Source organism: Gekko japonicus, unplaced genomic scaffold (genome assembly GCF_001447785.1).
Source record: "Gekko japonicus isolate JY-2015 unplaced genomic scaffold, Gekko_japonicus_V1.1 scaffold2264, whole genome shotgun sequence".
In the NCBI taxonomy this organism is placed as follows: domain Eukaryota; kingdom Metazoa; phylum Chordata; class Lepidosauria; order Squamata; family Gekkonidae; genus Gekko; species Gekko japonicus.
In genome coordinates, this window is record NW_015172074.1 from 2,906 (window position 1) to 18,792 (window position 15,887).

Sequence of the window (15,887 nt, forward strand, 5' to 3'; positions counted from 1 at the left end):
AGCTGTACCTTGTTTACCAATGCTTTGACTAACGTGAAATTTTCATTAAACACATGCAGAATTTGTGTTATCTGACCTGAAAGTGAAATAGAATATTGTTTCCATTGTGGTTGTAAAAACGTATTATTTTGTAAAAATAGCAAGTATCTCCATATAGAATAATCCTTTTCTCTTAAGATGTTCAGTCTTTCCTTAATGGGGGGGATGGGGATGGTAGAATCGATGCATAATCAGCAAGGTAGAACAAAAAGAGATTTTCTGTGCAGGCATCCTCTGTGATAGTATCTGGAATCTAGCACAGGTACCTGATCTTAACCATACTCACCTACTAGTTCAAAATAATCAGAAATTTAACTTAGCTTGATAAAACAACCAGTTATAAACATGTGCACAATATATAAACAATTATCAAATTACAGTTCACAGGTAGTATCTTTTATTTCAGTTCACAGGTAGTATCTTTTATTTCCAGTTGTGTAACATAGAAGAGCATCTTCAAGGGAGGGCCCAATCGGTGCTGTTTCAGAGAACAATGATCACACTGTCCAACTCAGAAGATTTTCAGTGACCCACTGCTTGTTCTCCACAGTATCCCGAACAAAATCATGCATTCATTATAGTATTTCCTATGGCTAATGTTTGTTCTATGGGCAGATAAATGCCCATAAATGAATCAAGGATCCCTTCCCCCTCCTACTCCTCAGTTCACCCCTAAACAATTCCAGAAAACTGAAACACCCTTCAAAGCAGCATCTGGCACAGCACAAGCATGCAGAAGAGAAAACTGGTGACCTCTCCATGCACGTGGCTCTTTGGACCCCAGTTCCCGGTCTGCGTTTAAAAAGAGGAATGGAACAATGAGATTTCACAATTTACCTAAAGGCCATTTGTCAGTTTGCCCCCACTGAATGCATAAAGAAGCCATAACAGTCCATGATAACCAAGACTGCACTCTGTTCCTTCTGAATGGCAGAGATCCTGGGAAAACACTTGCTTCCTGCAGTGCGGACAAGTTTACTAGTCTGCAAAAATTCCATGTGTATCTGCAAAGTCTTCTCCACTGACAGAGCCCTGAAACCGAGATACAAACACACATTAGGCCAGTCTGACAAAGTCCTCCAGTTACCCAGCTTTGAGTTCTATCATCCTATCACCAGTCCAGCTACGATGGTACTCGTCATGTATTCAGTGTTTATAAACACATTAACTGTATAAAGTCTACACAGCCGCCAGCTGGTATTTACTTATAGTGATGATGTGTACATATCCTTGCAGATGGGATGGCAGTCAGAGCCTTTTAAAGGGCTATATGCCCGCCACGTGCAGTGGCAGCTCAGACCGGTCCTCTTCAGAGGCCCCCACCCACAGATGACTGTGTCTAAGTTAGCCCTTTTATAGAAGACCATTGAACTCCTTGCCATTTCCAGTTTTCCACAATTCCTATGAAGATAAAGTAAAACTGAAGTAATTTAGTTATGGTGCTTTCAGTCAAGCAAACATTTTAGCTCTTTGTTAGTAATTGGTTGGGTTCAAACAAAGTGCCTGCAATTCTTACTGATGTTTTTGTCTCTCTACCCCCTTAAGTTTTTGAAGTTTTTTTTAATTATGTTTACTGAATTGCTTCCTTTTAACCATAGATTAGTTTATCTCTGTTTCAGTCAGATGAATTCAGCCAGTAAGGTCTAGTGGTTAGAGTGTTGGACTAGGATCCGGAAGACCCAGGTTCAAATCCCCCCACTCTATCATGGAAGCTTGCTGGGTGACCTTGGGCCAGTCACACCCCCTGTTGCGAGAATAAGATGGGGAAGAATGGCCACATATAAATGAAGAAAATAAAGTGTTACTGTCATTGAAAAATAACTGAATTCAAAGAAGAAAATTTGTTTTATAGAAATACCTTCTTTCCACTTTGACAATTGTACAAGATACCAACAGCTGAAAAATCCCTGGTTTTACAACTGTGAATGGGACTCAATAAAACTTTGTGAGTCAACAAAGGTGAACACTGGATGCCTTACCTCAAATGGCTCATCATAGAGAGAACTGTGTGCTCCATACATTGGATTTGGGATGGACACCAAGGCTGGGCTCCTTTCCTCCCAGGGCAAAGGCCCTTCATCTTCCAGCTCAGCCTATAAACAAAGGACAAACAGATCAGGCATCGCTTTGCCGTTCAAAGAGCAGTACTGATGAATTGATTAGAAATGGGCAGAGCCAACACCTCTTCCGCGTACAACATTGATACTTTGGAAAGTATTCAAAATGTATCCTGAAAATTATCCCAGTGACCATTACCACAATCCTATAAACAAAGTCAGAATTTATCCCTTTGTCAGAGAGGGAAGGGGTGAACGTGAGGCTTTGCCAAAAGCCATTCATGGCAGAGTGCTGAGATTTGAACTGCAGGCCTCAGCTCTACGCTACGGCTAGATTTGCTTCCCTAATCCTGATTAGCATTTTCCTTGACTGATCTTGTACAACAGTGGAAAATGCAAGTTTCTCAATGATCATAATTACACAGGATTTATTCTCCTGGGTTTTTGAGCTCATTAGTGTCAGCCAAACATAACTGCAATACAAATTCCTGCTCTTAAATTTATTCACAGATGCACTGCTGTGGGTTCTAAAGGACTACCAAGCAATCTCTTGTGACCAGAAATAAGATTTATAACCAAATGGCAGAAATAACATCAAAGGAAAGAAGTCTGTTGGGGGGGCTAAGAGTAATTATAGAAGCCGGACAGAAGCACATGAAAGGAGTACAATCCTTTCCTATCAAACATGTCATGCAAATACCTTCAGGTAGCGAAACTGGAATCCCTGATTCTTTCTTCTGAGGTAGTAGTAGTAGGCTCCAGCAATAGCTACACATAGCAGCACTAAAGCAACAACAGTACTCACACTGATGGTTACAGCAGAAGCAGATGCTTTTATAGCACCCAACACCTGAAAAAGCAAATATGCTAATGCTTGAAAACCTTAGACAACAGGGCAACTTCAGCGCATTTTAACCTGCCAGTCGCCTTTCATCAACGATCCCTTTTGCCAAAGTACTGTGCCTTTATACAGCAACCGATATAAATACCATTGTCTGACCATTAGCTGGCGCTCTCTCATTTTAAAACAGCTGTCAGAACAGGAGGTGAGAAACCTTGCTCTCTTCAGAGAGACGGATACAGACAGTAGCCAGTATCAGTGGGGAGAGTGGTCCTTGACCCGCTTCAGAAGACTGTATTCCCTTCCCTGTCTCTGCTGTTGTTCCATTAAGATCATTTTGCACCTTAAACATTCCCTACTGAACAAAGAGTGTGCTGGGTGGGAGTGGACCACGATATCAATTAAAGATTTGCTATTAAAGATTAGCTCTGGTTATTTGCTTTCACTTTGTCTGCCATTGTATTTACTGGTCTGAATTGACAATCGCCACTTCCACACGGCTTTTTCCCCCCTGCACCTTTGCTTCCAAACTGGCCTGAAACACTTCGATGTTGTTTTTGTGCAGCATCCACATAATATTGTCCTCCTTCCAGGTTTTCCCCACCTGAGGTATGCTCTTTGTCAAACCTGCTTCACTTGATCTTTTAGGAAAGAACACAATCCAAGCATATTCACTCAAGCCATCTGGATGTGAAGGCTGTATTTCAAAGGTGCCATTCACATCAGTACCATTTTCCTACTATCAGCTCCTTGTGGCTGTAATTTCCCCTACAGTAATTACTGGTTGTTGTTTTTTACCCCTTTAATACTATAGAAGAGGAAACGACATCTGGAAAGTACTCCTGGGAGAACTCCTGTGTTGGCAGCACTGTAGCTACTGCAAACACCTCTGCATTTGCAATGAAAGTACCACAGGGAAGCCATACATCATGGATGCTGCCAATGCTTACTGAAAATAATAAAATATGTGCAAGGAAGCATTGGGAAGTATAAAAACTGACAGAGAAGGTAGATTTCACAACCAAATCCTTTAATCTACTGGGCAAGCAGGGGGTGTAAGGACCTTGTCATATTTGTAACAATGAGATTTTGGTTTCACACTGGAGCAAACCCACCACAGAATGTCATAAATAAACCAGCAACCAACCTGAACAACATGCCCATATTGAAGTGGTACTGTTAATGGTGTTTCAATAGCATGAATTATCCCATTGGAAGCCAGAATATCCCATTCAACAATCATTGTGTTATTAACCACCTTAGAACCCTGGTAGAATAAAAGTGAAGAAAACTATATTAATAAATCATTCATTTAAAATAAATTCTACTTAAAAGAGATCGTAAGCATTGCGAGGCAAATTTGATATCAAAACAGTATTTTGTTCTGTCGGTGCAGTACGTAAAGAGAAAACTTACCCTGCCCAGTTATCTACAGGTACTCACCGGTGGGTGGGTGCTGTTGACGGAGTCTGCAATGGAAAGGCTGTATCCTGCTTGGGAAGCTATAAGTGTTCCAGATGTGAGATTGAAGCTCAGGAGAGGCTCATCGCTCACTGATACATGAAGCTTCAGGTCACTCAGTGTTAATGACTGGTTAAAAAAAAAAGTTTCAGTTCCATTTAGTTATTATATTGATAAAAAGACAGTTTGATTGTTGAACTCCTAAAGGGGAGAGAAAAATCATAGCAAACAGTACACTGCTTTTAGTTCCGCAATGATTTCTTTCATATACATGCTCATTTGGGGCACAGCAGATGGGTGTCAATTGAACAGACACGGGGTTGGGCCAGTGACATAAAACCAATACATTTCATTGGTGGATGTCAGGAATCATAGAAACCTTTGGGTAGTCAAAGAAGCGATGAAAGAGATTAAAATTACACTACAGGATTATGAGTGCTTCTCAGGTTTAAAGGTTAATATGGCCAAATCAGAAATTATGTACCTTAGAATAGTAATGGATGCAATTGAATATTATGAAAAACACCCAGAAAAAGAAGTAGCTTTTCTGTTTGTTGATGCAGAGAAGGCTTTTGACAATCTTAATTGGAATTTTAGGCTTCAGATGATGGAGAAAATAGAGACGGGACAACAGTTTAGAAATTGTATTGAAGCTATCTACTCTGAACAAAAAGCAAAACTGAATGTGAACAAAGAATTGACAGATAACTTCAAGGTACAGAAAGGAACAAGGCAGGGTTGTCCTTTGTCACCGTTATTATTTATCTGGGTGCTTGAAATACTTAGGAACAGAGTGATTAGAGAATGGGTATTTGGTAGTAAGAAGTGCAGAACCCAAAAGAGGTTGATATATGGTCCCAAAGTGGAGCTAGGTTGGGGAGTCCCGGAGCTAAATAACTATTATGAAGCCTTCCAAATAAAGTCCCTATTAGAGATAGGTGAAGGTGAAGGGCAAAAATGGGTTAGATTTGAAAACGAGATCAACAAGAACATTGGCTGCTGGGGGCCTTTTCGCAAAGTCACAAAAAAAGACCTCAAACTAACCAAAGGTCCCAGATATGCAGCCCTAGAAGCGTGGAGTAAGTGGCAAGAGCTATGGCTAAGAAAAACTTCAAGATGGGCACCATTAAAATCTATAAATAGTGAAATAACAGGTAGTGAATGGTGGGAATGGCTAAAAGCTAAAGGTTATCATAGACTGGGAGGCATGTTCAGAGGAGGCAATCTAAAACCGGTACAGGAGATAATAGAAGAGGTGGGCAACCAACACTGGTTAAGAATAAATGGCTTGTATAGTAAGGTTAAAAAGATTAAGGAGAAAGAGAAAAGTTGTTCAGAGGAACCAATAGAAACATTATACAAAGAGATGCAAAAGTCAAAACAAGGTCTAGCAGGGAAAATTTACAAGGAAATTATATCAAATGAAGACAAGTCAATATCTTATCTACAAAACACTTGGGCCAAAGAAGGGCAGATAACAGAAAGCATGGCAAGTAAAATAATGAAAGGAATCGAGGAAATCAAAGTGATTAAATTTAATGAAATGGAGCATAAATTTCTTACTAAATGGTATAAAACACCAGCACAAATAGCAAACATGTTCCCAGGTATGAGTCCTAGATGCTGGCATTGTAAACAATCGAAGGGATGGTATTCCCATATGTGGTGGGAATGCCCAGAGGTCAGTGTTTTCTGGACAAAGATACTACAAATTATAAAAAAGACATGTAAAATATCATTGCCCAGCAGCAACAATGCAGATTTCTGACTCCCCACCAACACACACACATTTGGACTGGTGCTATGGCAGTGTCCCACATTACAGGGACTCTGGGACATGTAGTTTTCCAAGGCCATTTGATGTCAGGCACCCAGAGAAAACTTCATTTCCCAGGGTGCCTTGGGCCTCTGTTACAGCAATATTTATTCCAGATTTCAAGGAGGAAAGATACCTATAGACCCCTCTGCCCCCACAGCAACAGCCATGACTGTTGGAGCCGCCGCCGCTGCCTTTTGCAACTGCTGCAGCAGTTGTGAAGTGAGGCAGGTTTGGGAGCATGGGGAGGCATCAATAATGGCCAAAGTTAAAACACCTGAAGGAGGAAGGATGCGCATTCTCCAGAATTGCTAGAGAAAGATCCATACCAAATCAAGCTGGGAGAGGGGGAGTTTTCTTATCTTTGTAACCGCACACTGTTTTCAGAATAATCACTGAAAGTTCAAGCAGGCATACTTCTGATGATAAATTGCAAAGCTATCACTGAAGGTGCTGAGAATTCTCTGTTGCAGATCCTAGTTCCCTACAGTACCAGAATTCCTTGGGGAAAAGAAATAAGCATTAAACTAATCTCAGTTTGCAATATAGATTGTCTTCAGTCTAGAGGTCATTATGTACTTCTTACTGTATTATCGCTAAAGCCAGAGTTCAGGGGTACAAAAAGGGTTTTATACGTGGTGTCATCAGAAAGGAGATTCAGAAATTCCAGTCCTTCTTGGGTGGTATTGCCATACTCCAGTAACATCTGAAACAGAGAAAGGAACCTGGCTCTTAACCTGAAGGGTGTGGCTTTGACCAACCAAAATCAAATCCAAAGTAAAGAACTCTAAGTAACTGCTACATGTAGAAGTAAACCAAATGTTCTTTTTGCTGGTCAAAAACATTTATAGCAGTTGTCTTACATAGCAGCCATAGTCATTTGCATATGTTAATACATTTAAATGTAAGTATTTTTACATGACCTGGCACTGAATTTAAACCAACCACAGCAGCCAAAGAAAGCCTCAATATACTAAAATCCAAAACCTGCAAAATTAAACATTATGGAATACAAATTATTTTCCCTAATATTTTAGGACTAATTTACATACAGGAGAGAATGAGGAGGGAGGGAAGGCAGCATGGTATAACCCAACCTCCTCAGATCTCGGAAGCTAAGCAGGGGCAGTAATTGGATGGGAGACCAGCCCACCAAGGAAGGCTCTGCAGAGGAAGGCAATGGCAAACCCCCTCTGCTTCTCACTTGCCTTGAAAGTAGGGTTGCCAAATGTTTTTTGGCCAGGAGCGGGGGGCTCCCGGCCGGCGTCTTAGGCATGCGCGCGCGTCGCGTGTGCGTCACCCGGAAGTGACGTCGCACGCTGGGGGCGGGGCCACGCCATTTGAGGGGAAAACTCCTTGTTGTGGAGATTGCTTTCGGAGAAGTATGTAGACTGGTTCATAGTAAATTCACTGGACTATGGGTTGTAAACATGCAGTCAGCCCAGAAAAAGTACCAAAATCTTAACAGTGTTTTTACTTGCTTACTACATGCTAATTTAAAAAAACAACAACCCAGCTTTGAAAACTATCTAGTGGAGAAAGTTGACATAGATACAGATCTTAGTAATTCTGATGCCTCATGCCTACTGGCCGGAAAGGAGGACATTGTTAGCTTTGTGTGGCATCAACCACCTAAGTTGGTTGTGCTGTGAAAAACATTTCTCCCTCCCGTCATTCTCTGCAATGCACATAGCAAGACTACTGCAGACAGTCACATGCCATGCCTGATTCTACCAGCTAATGGGAGCAGAAATGTGTCACTAGCACTTACAGAATAGTAGGCTGAAAAGTTTGCATGCTGTTCCAGCACTGTCAGAAGATTTCCAATGCAGGTATAGCCATCACCAGTAAACCCATCGCTGCAGTCACAGCGTACATCTGAAACGGAGAAACAAGAGTGAGACTTGCCAACATTTCTATGTAAGGCAAACTTCACTACACACCTGGGAGGCTAACGGAACCCAGGGAAGAGAGGGCAAAGATTGACCTGAAAGTCTTTTGGCTCAGTCTCCAATTCAGCTCTGTCAGGGTACGGGATTTCATATTCATCCCCGCTCATCCTTGAAAATCACTGAGCCAGTTATCTCTCTCAGCTTAACCTGCCTCACAAGGTTGCTGGTGTGGTAAGAAATTTTAGAAATATAGAAGGTTTGGGTTTAAAACTGAACCTAATAGTTTATGAAATCCATATATCTGTCTCTGACTTTGCTAGCAAAACAGCAAACAGGCTTGGCCTGCCTCATTGAACCAAACCCTTTGTCCCAGGAAAAACTCTTTCTTGGTCACACACGCAAAGATGTAACACATTCCATTCCCAGGATCTGAATCAGTGTAAATCTCCACAGGTGTGAGACCCACAATTTCCTAGGCAATAAACGGCAGCTGGCCAGGAAAAAGCCATTTGGGCAGTGACAGACTCCAATCCAAAATGCAAACCAACTCCTGAGATACAGGAATTCACATACCCCACTTCCACCTCAGTTTATCCCCAATGGTGGGAACACCAGAAAAACAATAACACTATACTGATCTGGTAAATAAAAGTGTAACTTTTGTTGTGTGAGACCAAGGAAGCAATTTTCTGTAAAACAATTTCAACTTCTAAATGTTAATTTACAACTGTAATTTGATTATTGAGGGACCTCTTTGATCATTTGGTATAAATACTGGTCAGATCCAACAGACTTTCTTGAAGGAGTCTTGAAGGAGTCAGCCCGAAAGGCCTTTTGTTTTCTGCATGCTTTGGGGTGGGATACTTTGCTTGCATGTTCATTTTCTGTGTATTCACTACCTGCATTTAGGAAACAGAAGTATACTGTGTTGGCAAACTGGCATAGCGTCTTGCTGGCTACCTTGTCAGGTAAACTTGTGAATGTTTGCCTCTTAAATAAAGATAAGTTTTATTGGAAGAAGAGACCCTTGTTTGAGTGTCTCTGCCAGTCTTTAGTGGTTTCCAAACTTGTACCATTGGTACACTGCCTTTGGTAAGGAGGCAACACTCAGGGGACACACGAACCAGGAGAGTGTGGGTGGCAAGGGTAACAGCGCATTTACAGACACGTGCAGCCACACATTTTTCTCCCAACAGCTGGGAGGGTAAAATGGGAGTGTGCAGAACTCACAACTGTCACCCTGATCTTAGGGTTGCCAGGTCTGGGCTGGAAAATACCTGGAGACTTTGGGGGTGTATCCAGGAGAGGGTGGGGTTTGGGGAGGAGAGGGGCCTCAGCATGGTACAATGCCACAGAGTCCACCCTTCTAAGCAGCCATTTTCTCCAGGGGAGCTGATCTCTGTCAGCTGGAGATCAGTTGTAAAAGCGGGAGATCTCCAGGCCCCACCTGGAGGCTGGCAACCCTACCTGATGTCCAGGGAGGAGGCAGAAGAGTGATAACAATGTGAAAGATTAATATCCTCATCTGGCAGAAAAAGCAGGCAGAATTGCTTTATAAGGCCCTCTCACCTTTAGCTCTGTAACAGTAAGCGTCCCAATTCTCACTGGCGTCACTTCGAAATCCATAATTCACAATGCCAACATGGTTAGTGCCACATTTTGCACTTGGGTACACTGTTGGGTAGCCTGCGGTCCTGTTAAATAGCCATCCCACTATGCACAGGTGGAAACCCATCTGAGGAAGGAAAGAAAAACAAGACAGGCTCCTCTTAGCTGCCCATATTTTAGGCTGTCAGTACCTTGAGTAAGGTTCTCCCATTACATTTCACTTGGCCTTTATACACTGTGTAGTCATGTCTCTCAAATCGCTGAGTCTGGGTTGGCCTGGAGGCAGTCGCGTTTTCATTCTGAGGGGCATCTGCATGAGCCTTTATTAGCCAAACAGTGCAGTCAGAATCTCACAGGGTAAAAACAGCACCCTTGCTCTCACATGCTGGTTTGTTCATAGTTTAACATTGGCTCTCAGAAAGAACAGATCAACATCCTATTCAGTCTGGCTTCCCCTCTCCAATCCAGCTTCCAGTTCCATGTTTGTCCTGAACAATACCCTGACTAATGAATTGTCACCAGGAGAGAGGCAAGGGGGATAACCGCCAGGGCTTTTTTTCTGGGGGAATACACTGGAACCTCTTCGACAAAATTCTTTTAAAAATTATGTTTAAAACATCCACAGTAGAGCCACCTTTTGAAACAGGCACTTTCAACATGATGCACCTGATCCTTGAGGGGGTTATGACATCACCCAGCTGAACACTTAGGTCCTCCTGAGGCAAATAAACCAAAGGCTGACCAATGGAGGCAGTCGCTCAGTATTTATCAGCAAAAGGTCAAAGAGGCACAGAATTTTGACAGGAGAACAACTGAACTCTCCAGGCCCACGGGAAGGCAAAATAAACCTGTGACCGTGTCTGAGGCACTGCCTGCCGCATTACCTGCTGTGCAGCAGACAGCTGCTGAATGGTGGCCAAGGTAGCTCCCTCAGCTGCACAGCTGGCTTCAGCCTCTTGATAAGTAAAGTTGTACTTTCCATAGGGGGACTGGAGGTGGAAGACGCCAACTGTTTTGTCTGGAGAACAATAATACAACATTGTGGCAGTTTTAGTATCATTTCAGTCAAATTTGGAGACATGCTGTTTTGTCATGTCCAGTCTCCAGCCATCACCAAATCCAACTTCAGAAAGCAAACAATTGTAGGCTGCAAAATTTCTTCTGATTGCAAGACCTTTTAAAGATGATGTGTAACATAAATGGCTGTAGCAAAGACAGGAATGATAGTGGAAAAGGAAGGAGATGGAAGAGGAGAACAACAGGCATATAATCAAGGAGGCAGGAATAATAGCCTTGAGCTCTCTGGTGCAATGGATAAAGATGTCACAGTGGTTAGGGAAAGTGAGTATCAGCAACAAAAAAAGCAACCAGAAAAATTTGGAACTCAAAGGATGGAAGCCTATCAAGGAGGTATAATGGTACAACAAATAAGGAAAATCCTGACGGTAGTTGGAAGGGTAGACCTTTTTATTTGCATGCAGGGAATATCTCTAATTATGCTAGTTTAATTTATAGCGTTTTCATACATAGGAGCAACACGCCCCCCACCCCCAGCCCGGTATTATGGAGGAGAGGGAGTTGTTATGAAACAAAATCTATTTTATAAGTTACAGAACAGAAACTTGTACCATGAAAATGCAGGTCAGTACAGATTGCGTCAAAGTGGCAATGCCCATTCTCGTCTAAGCAACGGTCTGTGGGGGGGATAGCTTCCTCCATGCACTGCACTCCATTTCCAACGTAACCATCTTTGCACTCACACCGCCGAGTATTCTACGAGGAAATTTTTTTGGTAAGATTATTTCAAAAATGTTGTCATGTGCCTTGAGTCTCAGCAAGACAGACAGACTATACATATAGTAAATAAATAGTAAAAAGAACAACACAATAAGAACCACCATCACTAGGTGCAAGCTGATAGAAAATCATTAAATAAATGGGGGGTCGTAGGGTTTTTTAAGTGCAGAAGGCATCGTGGGTTTAATTCCTGGGTTAGACTGTAAACTTGATTGCCCTTCAAAATATATTTATAGCCTAATATAGAAATATAATATGATCTGCCGTGATCTGGTCCATAGGGTCGCAAAGAGTCGGACTCGACTGTGCGACTGAACAACAACAAAATAGAAATCATAAAAATATACAAAGATTGCAGGCATATGTTTTGTGGAAACTGTAGTGGCCTATTTGTCACTTTTTCAGAAACTGGAAACCTGCTGTTGGCAGAAATTATTGGGTCAGACGGTGCCCTTCCTGGCTGCTGAGGTGCCATGGGGAGTTTTTTCCAGTATGGAGCACAAGGAGGACCGAAACAAACAAACTAAATATTGCTTTTCCCACTGCAAACTCGTTTTGCACAGGAAAAGATCCAGTTTCTATCTCCCAGCACAAGATGCCTTTGAATTCTTTTACCAAAGTTCAGAATGAGAGGAGACTTTAGTGCAAAAGTTCACTTTTTTGTAGGGATCCCATCCTCCAAGTGGGCCCTGGGGGATTCCCCTGGAATTACAGCTCATCATACTACAGAGATCAGTTCCCCTGGAGAAAATGGATGCTGGACTCTATAGCACTGTGCCCCACTGAGGTCCCTGTCCTCCCCAGGCTCCATCCCCAAATCCCCAGGAGTTTCCCAACATGGATCTGGCAAGCCTACGCCCCCTATTCCTCACCAGTGGCCAGGAGGACCTGGAAACCCTATGTCATAACTAGGATTGCCAGGTCTGGGTTGGAAAATACCTGGAGACTTTGGGGGTGAATCCTGGAGAGGGTGGGGTACAATGCCATAGAGTCCACCCTTCAAAGCAGCCATGTTCTCCAGGGGTAAGAACCACACAAAAATGGAAATACAGCAAATAAGCTGTGCAAACAAAAACCAGAATACTCTGTCACTCTGTTCAAATCACACTTGAGACTACTGTCTTCTTGTATAGTTCTACTTACAACCATAAATGATACACATAACAAATGGTTTTGCCACCATGCACAAATGACATCTGCACCGGTTGAATAGTGACCTAAGAGTCCTTGAAAGTACAAGTCTCTCTTCAGAATGATGCGGTCACCGGCTCATGGTGCAGAGAAGAGTTTCCAAAAGAAAACATGCAGTAGATGGCATGGGCTCAAAACTAGGTGTAGCGCGAACCAAAGGAGTGGCCACGGCACACCTAGGTTGCTTTGCCGTTTCTTAGGGCTTCATCAGGCCGCTTTTCTTAGTGATGGAGTTCAACCCAGCTCTGGCAAGATTCAAAATGACATGAAGCCTACAAGTATGTTCCAAATGGCTTGGGATCATTCCTAGCTATTTGGAACATACTTGTAGACTTCATATTTTGAATCTTGCCAGAGATGGGGTGAACTCCATCACTTGGAGAAGTAGCCTGATGAAGCCCTAAGAAACGGCAAAGCAACCTGGGCGTGCCGTCGCCACTCCTTTGGTTCGTGCTACAGCTAGTTTTGAGCTCATGCCATCTACTGTGTGGTTGTTGTTGTTTTGGAAACTCTTCTCTGCCACCATGTGTATCAGTTATGGTTGTAAGTAGGACTGTATAAGAAGACATTAGTCTCAAGTGTGATTGGTACAGCGTGACAGAGTATTCTGGTTATTTGTTTGCATTTTATCCAGGAGAGCTGATCTCTCTCAGGTGGAGACAAGTTGTAAAAGTGGGGATCCCCAGGCCCCACCTGGAGGCTGGCAACCCTAGTCATAACTAAGCTGGAAAAACATCTGCTTCCTATATTTAGTTGCAGACATACAGGGTGCTGCCAAAGAAGGAAAGAAAATTTATTACAGAGTTGGAATGTATTAGCTATTCCATATCTAGCTATGTATCACCCCTCCTTCCCACTCCCACAGTAAACAACTCTTGCAAAAAGCCACCAAACAGAAACTTCTCAAGTAGCCACTCGCAGCAGGTGCCCTTCTGTGTAGAAGGGATCTTTTCCCAATGCAGTGCTCTACTTACAGGACCTGTGCTGATGCAAATGGCGTGCTCACTGCAGTCCCCGTTGCTGCCATCTGCACACCGGTCGACAGGGCTGCAGAAGTAGCCATCACCCTGATAATCTGGTAAGCAGGTACAGGAGACGTCTGTTCCAGTTTGCGTGCAGTTTGCATGGTCACTGCAGCCTCCGTTATCATCGCTGCAGTAGTCAATCACTGCAGCAGAAAAAACAACAGTAAAGTGTCTCTGATTGTGATGCTGCATCGAAGAGGAGCAAGGCTGACCCAGTAGTGGTTAGGCCGCCTCAGGGGGTACTAAGGTACTTCTGATTTCAACTCTTAAATGATAATTTCTCTCCTAAATAATTTTTAATCCCATGCGTAACGCAAATAGTCTCATTGCTATGACTCAGTTTCAGAAGACAAACTGCTAAAAAAACAGAACCTGAGAGTCAAAGTTTTGAATTGCAGAAAAAGCCCTTAGGCCAGGAGAGAAAGCTCTGTAAACAGTACCAGAGTTGTGTCCCATATTTTAAAAACTGGAGAGAAGTTTGGCACAGATGACTTATGTTTAGCTTCAGTGCTCATCTCAGAAGTCATCTGCCACACCAGTTCTTAGTAAATTTGGAGTAACAGTTCTCTCTATGGAGTATTCTAGGTAAGAAGGAGATTCTAAGGCCACATCGTCTACAAAGTAACTGGTTTGTTTTTGTATTTACTAGCCCTAAAGATATTTGAGAGAATGCTTGTAATTCTGTGGTAATGAGATGGGCCGACTGGCCATTAAGGCCACCAGGAACAGTCCTGGTGGACTGATGGGCTAGGGTCGGGTCACCCAAACCCAGGGGCCACACCCCCACCAGAGTCACCCCAGCCAAAAGAGAGGGGTGGGTGTAAGCCAAAGGTGTAGGTAAGGGGGGCTTGTCATGGAGTGGGATGCGCCTTCCCAGCCTAACCTCACCACAGCAAGGCACATCTGTGTCTGCCTGGCCTCACCATGGTGAGTTGGTTTGCTAACCTCCAGTGGTGGCTGGAGATCTCCTGCTATTACAACTGAACTCCAGCTGACAGAGATCAGTTCACCTGGAGAAACTGGCCGCTTTGAAGGTGAGCTCTATGGCATTATACCCCACTGAAGTCCCTCCCCTCCCTAAACCCCACCCTCCTCAGGATCCACCCCCAAAATCTCCAGGTATTTCCCAACCTGGAGCTTGCAAGCCTAACGGTGAGGGACAGGATGAGCCTGAAGTGGGCAAGGGACAGTACCAAGGCGAGCTGTGGTGGGGCCATTTTCCAGGGCCATTCTGCCCCCCCAATCTGACCTGGGTGGTGGACCTTAGAACTATAATTCCCATCATTCCTTAGAATGAAGTTGTGACCAACAACCCAGTTTACATTTGTAATAACATGTCTCACTGAATCTTGCACGATAAAATGGAAACGTAAAAAGAAAAATGATGGCGTACTCTAGGAGTAGGCCATCTTCAGCATGTCTGACAAAAGTGGATACCTTGGGCCCAATCCAAAACGGGCTCTGGCACACTTGAGATCTTTGGTTCCCTGATGTCACATTTGTCTGTGCAAAGATCAGAATCTGGATGGCGGAACCATGAACTGACACGTGCCAGACATAACATCTAGTTTGAACCAAGGCCATGATACATGTTAGTATGCTGGAATAAGTTATTTTAGGCTGCATCACAACCTGGGAAAAAAATCTGTTTTTCTTAGGGATACCATCTTAATAGTTAATGGCTTTCAAAATCACCCCCAATACATCAAGAGTCCTCACAATTTGACACAGATCCAAACACTGGGTTTATCATGCTGCTGCGGTCATACCTGTGCATATTCTCCCATCTCCTTCATAATGCAAGTTGCATTCACAGGTATTATTAAATCGACACACTCCATTACGATGGCAGGCTGGGGAACACTTGGATATCACAGCTAGACATAAAATTAATCAGGAAAATCAGCCAAAGTAGCTTCCATTTTCAGTTTCAGAAATCATGTTACCCATCATTTCACATAGCTTTTCAACTGAAATTGGTTTTCAAAGTCCTAATCTAAGAAAATGTCTTTCTAGCCAAGAAAAAAAACTTCATTTAAAACACACACACACACAAACATTTTCTTTTGCCAAAATAGCTAAGAAAACCAAAAATTCAAGTGACAAAACAGATGAACATCGCCACAAAGATGACAGAACAGCCTTTCCTCTAACTCAACT

General features: G+C 43.0%; 1 protein-coding gene across 1 annotated transcript in view; it reads right to left on the reverse strand.

Annotated features, from left to right (window-relative positions):
* Positions 1-204: 204 nt before the first annotated feature.
* The window catches only part of STAB1 (stabilin 1), a 168,349-nt gene continuing 152,666 nt past the window's right edge, over positions 205-15,887 (reverse strand). Inside the window, exons 59-70 of the mRNA XM_015420864.1 lie at positions 15,497-15,604; positions 13,677-13,870; positions 11,343-11,487; positions 10,599-10,732; positions 9,676-9,841; positions 7,986-8,092; positions 6,801-6,920; positions 4,381-4,527; positions 4,085-4,204; positions 2,797-2,946; positions 2,019-2,132; positions 205-1,071 (exon numbers count right to left, since the gene is read on the reverse strand). Of these exons, the coding sequence (XP_015276350.1) occupies positions 1,018-1,071; positions 2,019-2,132; positions 2,797-2,946; positions 4,085-4,204; positions 4,381-4,527; positions 6,801-6,920; positions 7,986-8,092; positions 9,676-9,841; positions 10,599-10,732; positions 11,343-11,487; positions 13,677-13,870; positions 15,497-15,604 (1,559 nt within the window). The 3' untranslated portion in view covers positions 205-1,017. The remainder of the gene's footprint in view (positions 1,072-2,018; positions 2,133-2,796; positions 2,947-4,084; positions 4,205-4,380; positions 4,528-6,800; positions 6,921-7,985; positions 8,093-9,675; positions 9,842-10,598; positions 10,733-11,342; positions 11,488-13,676; positions 13,871-15,496; positions 15,605-15,887) is intronic.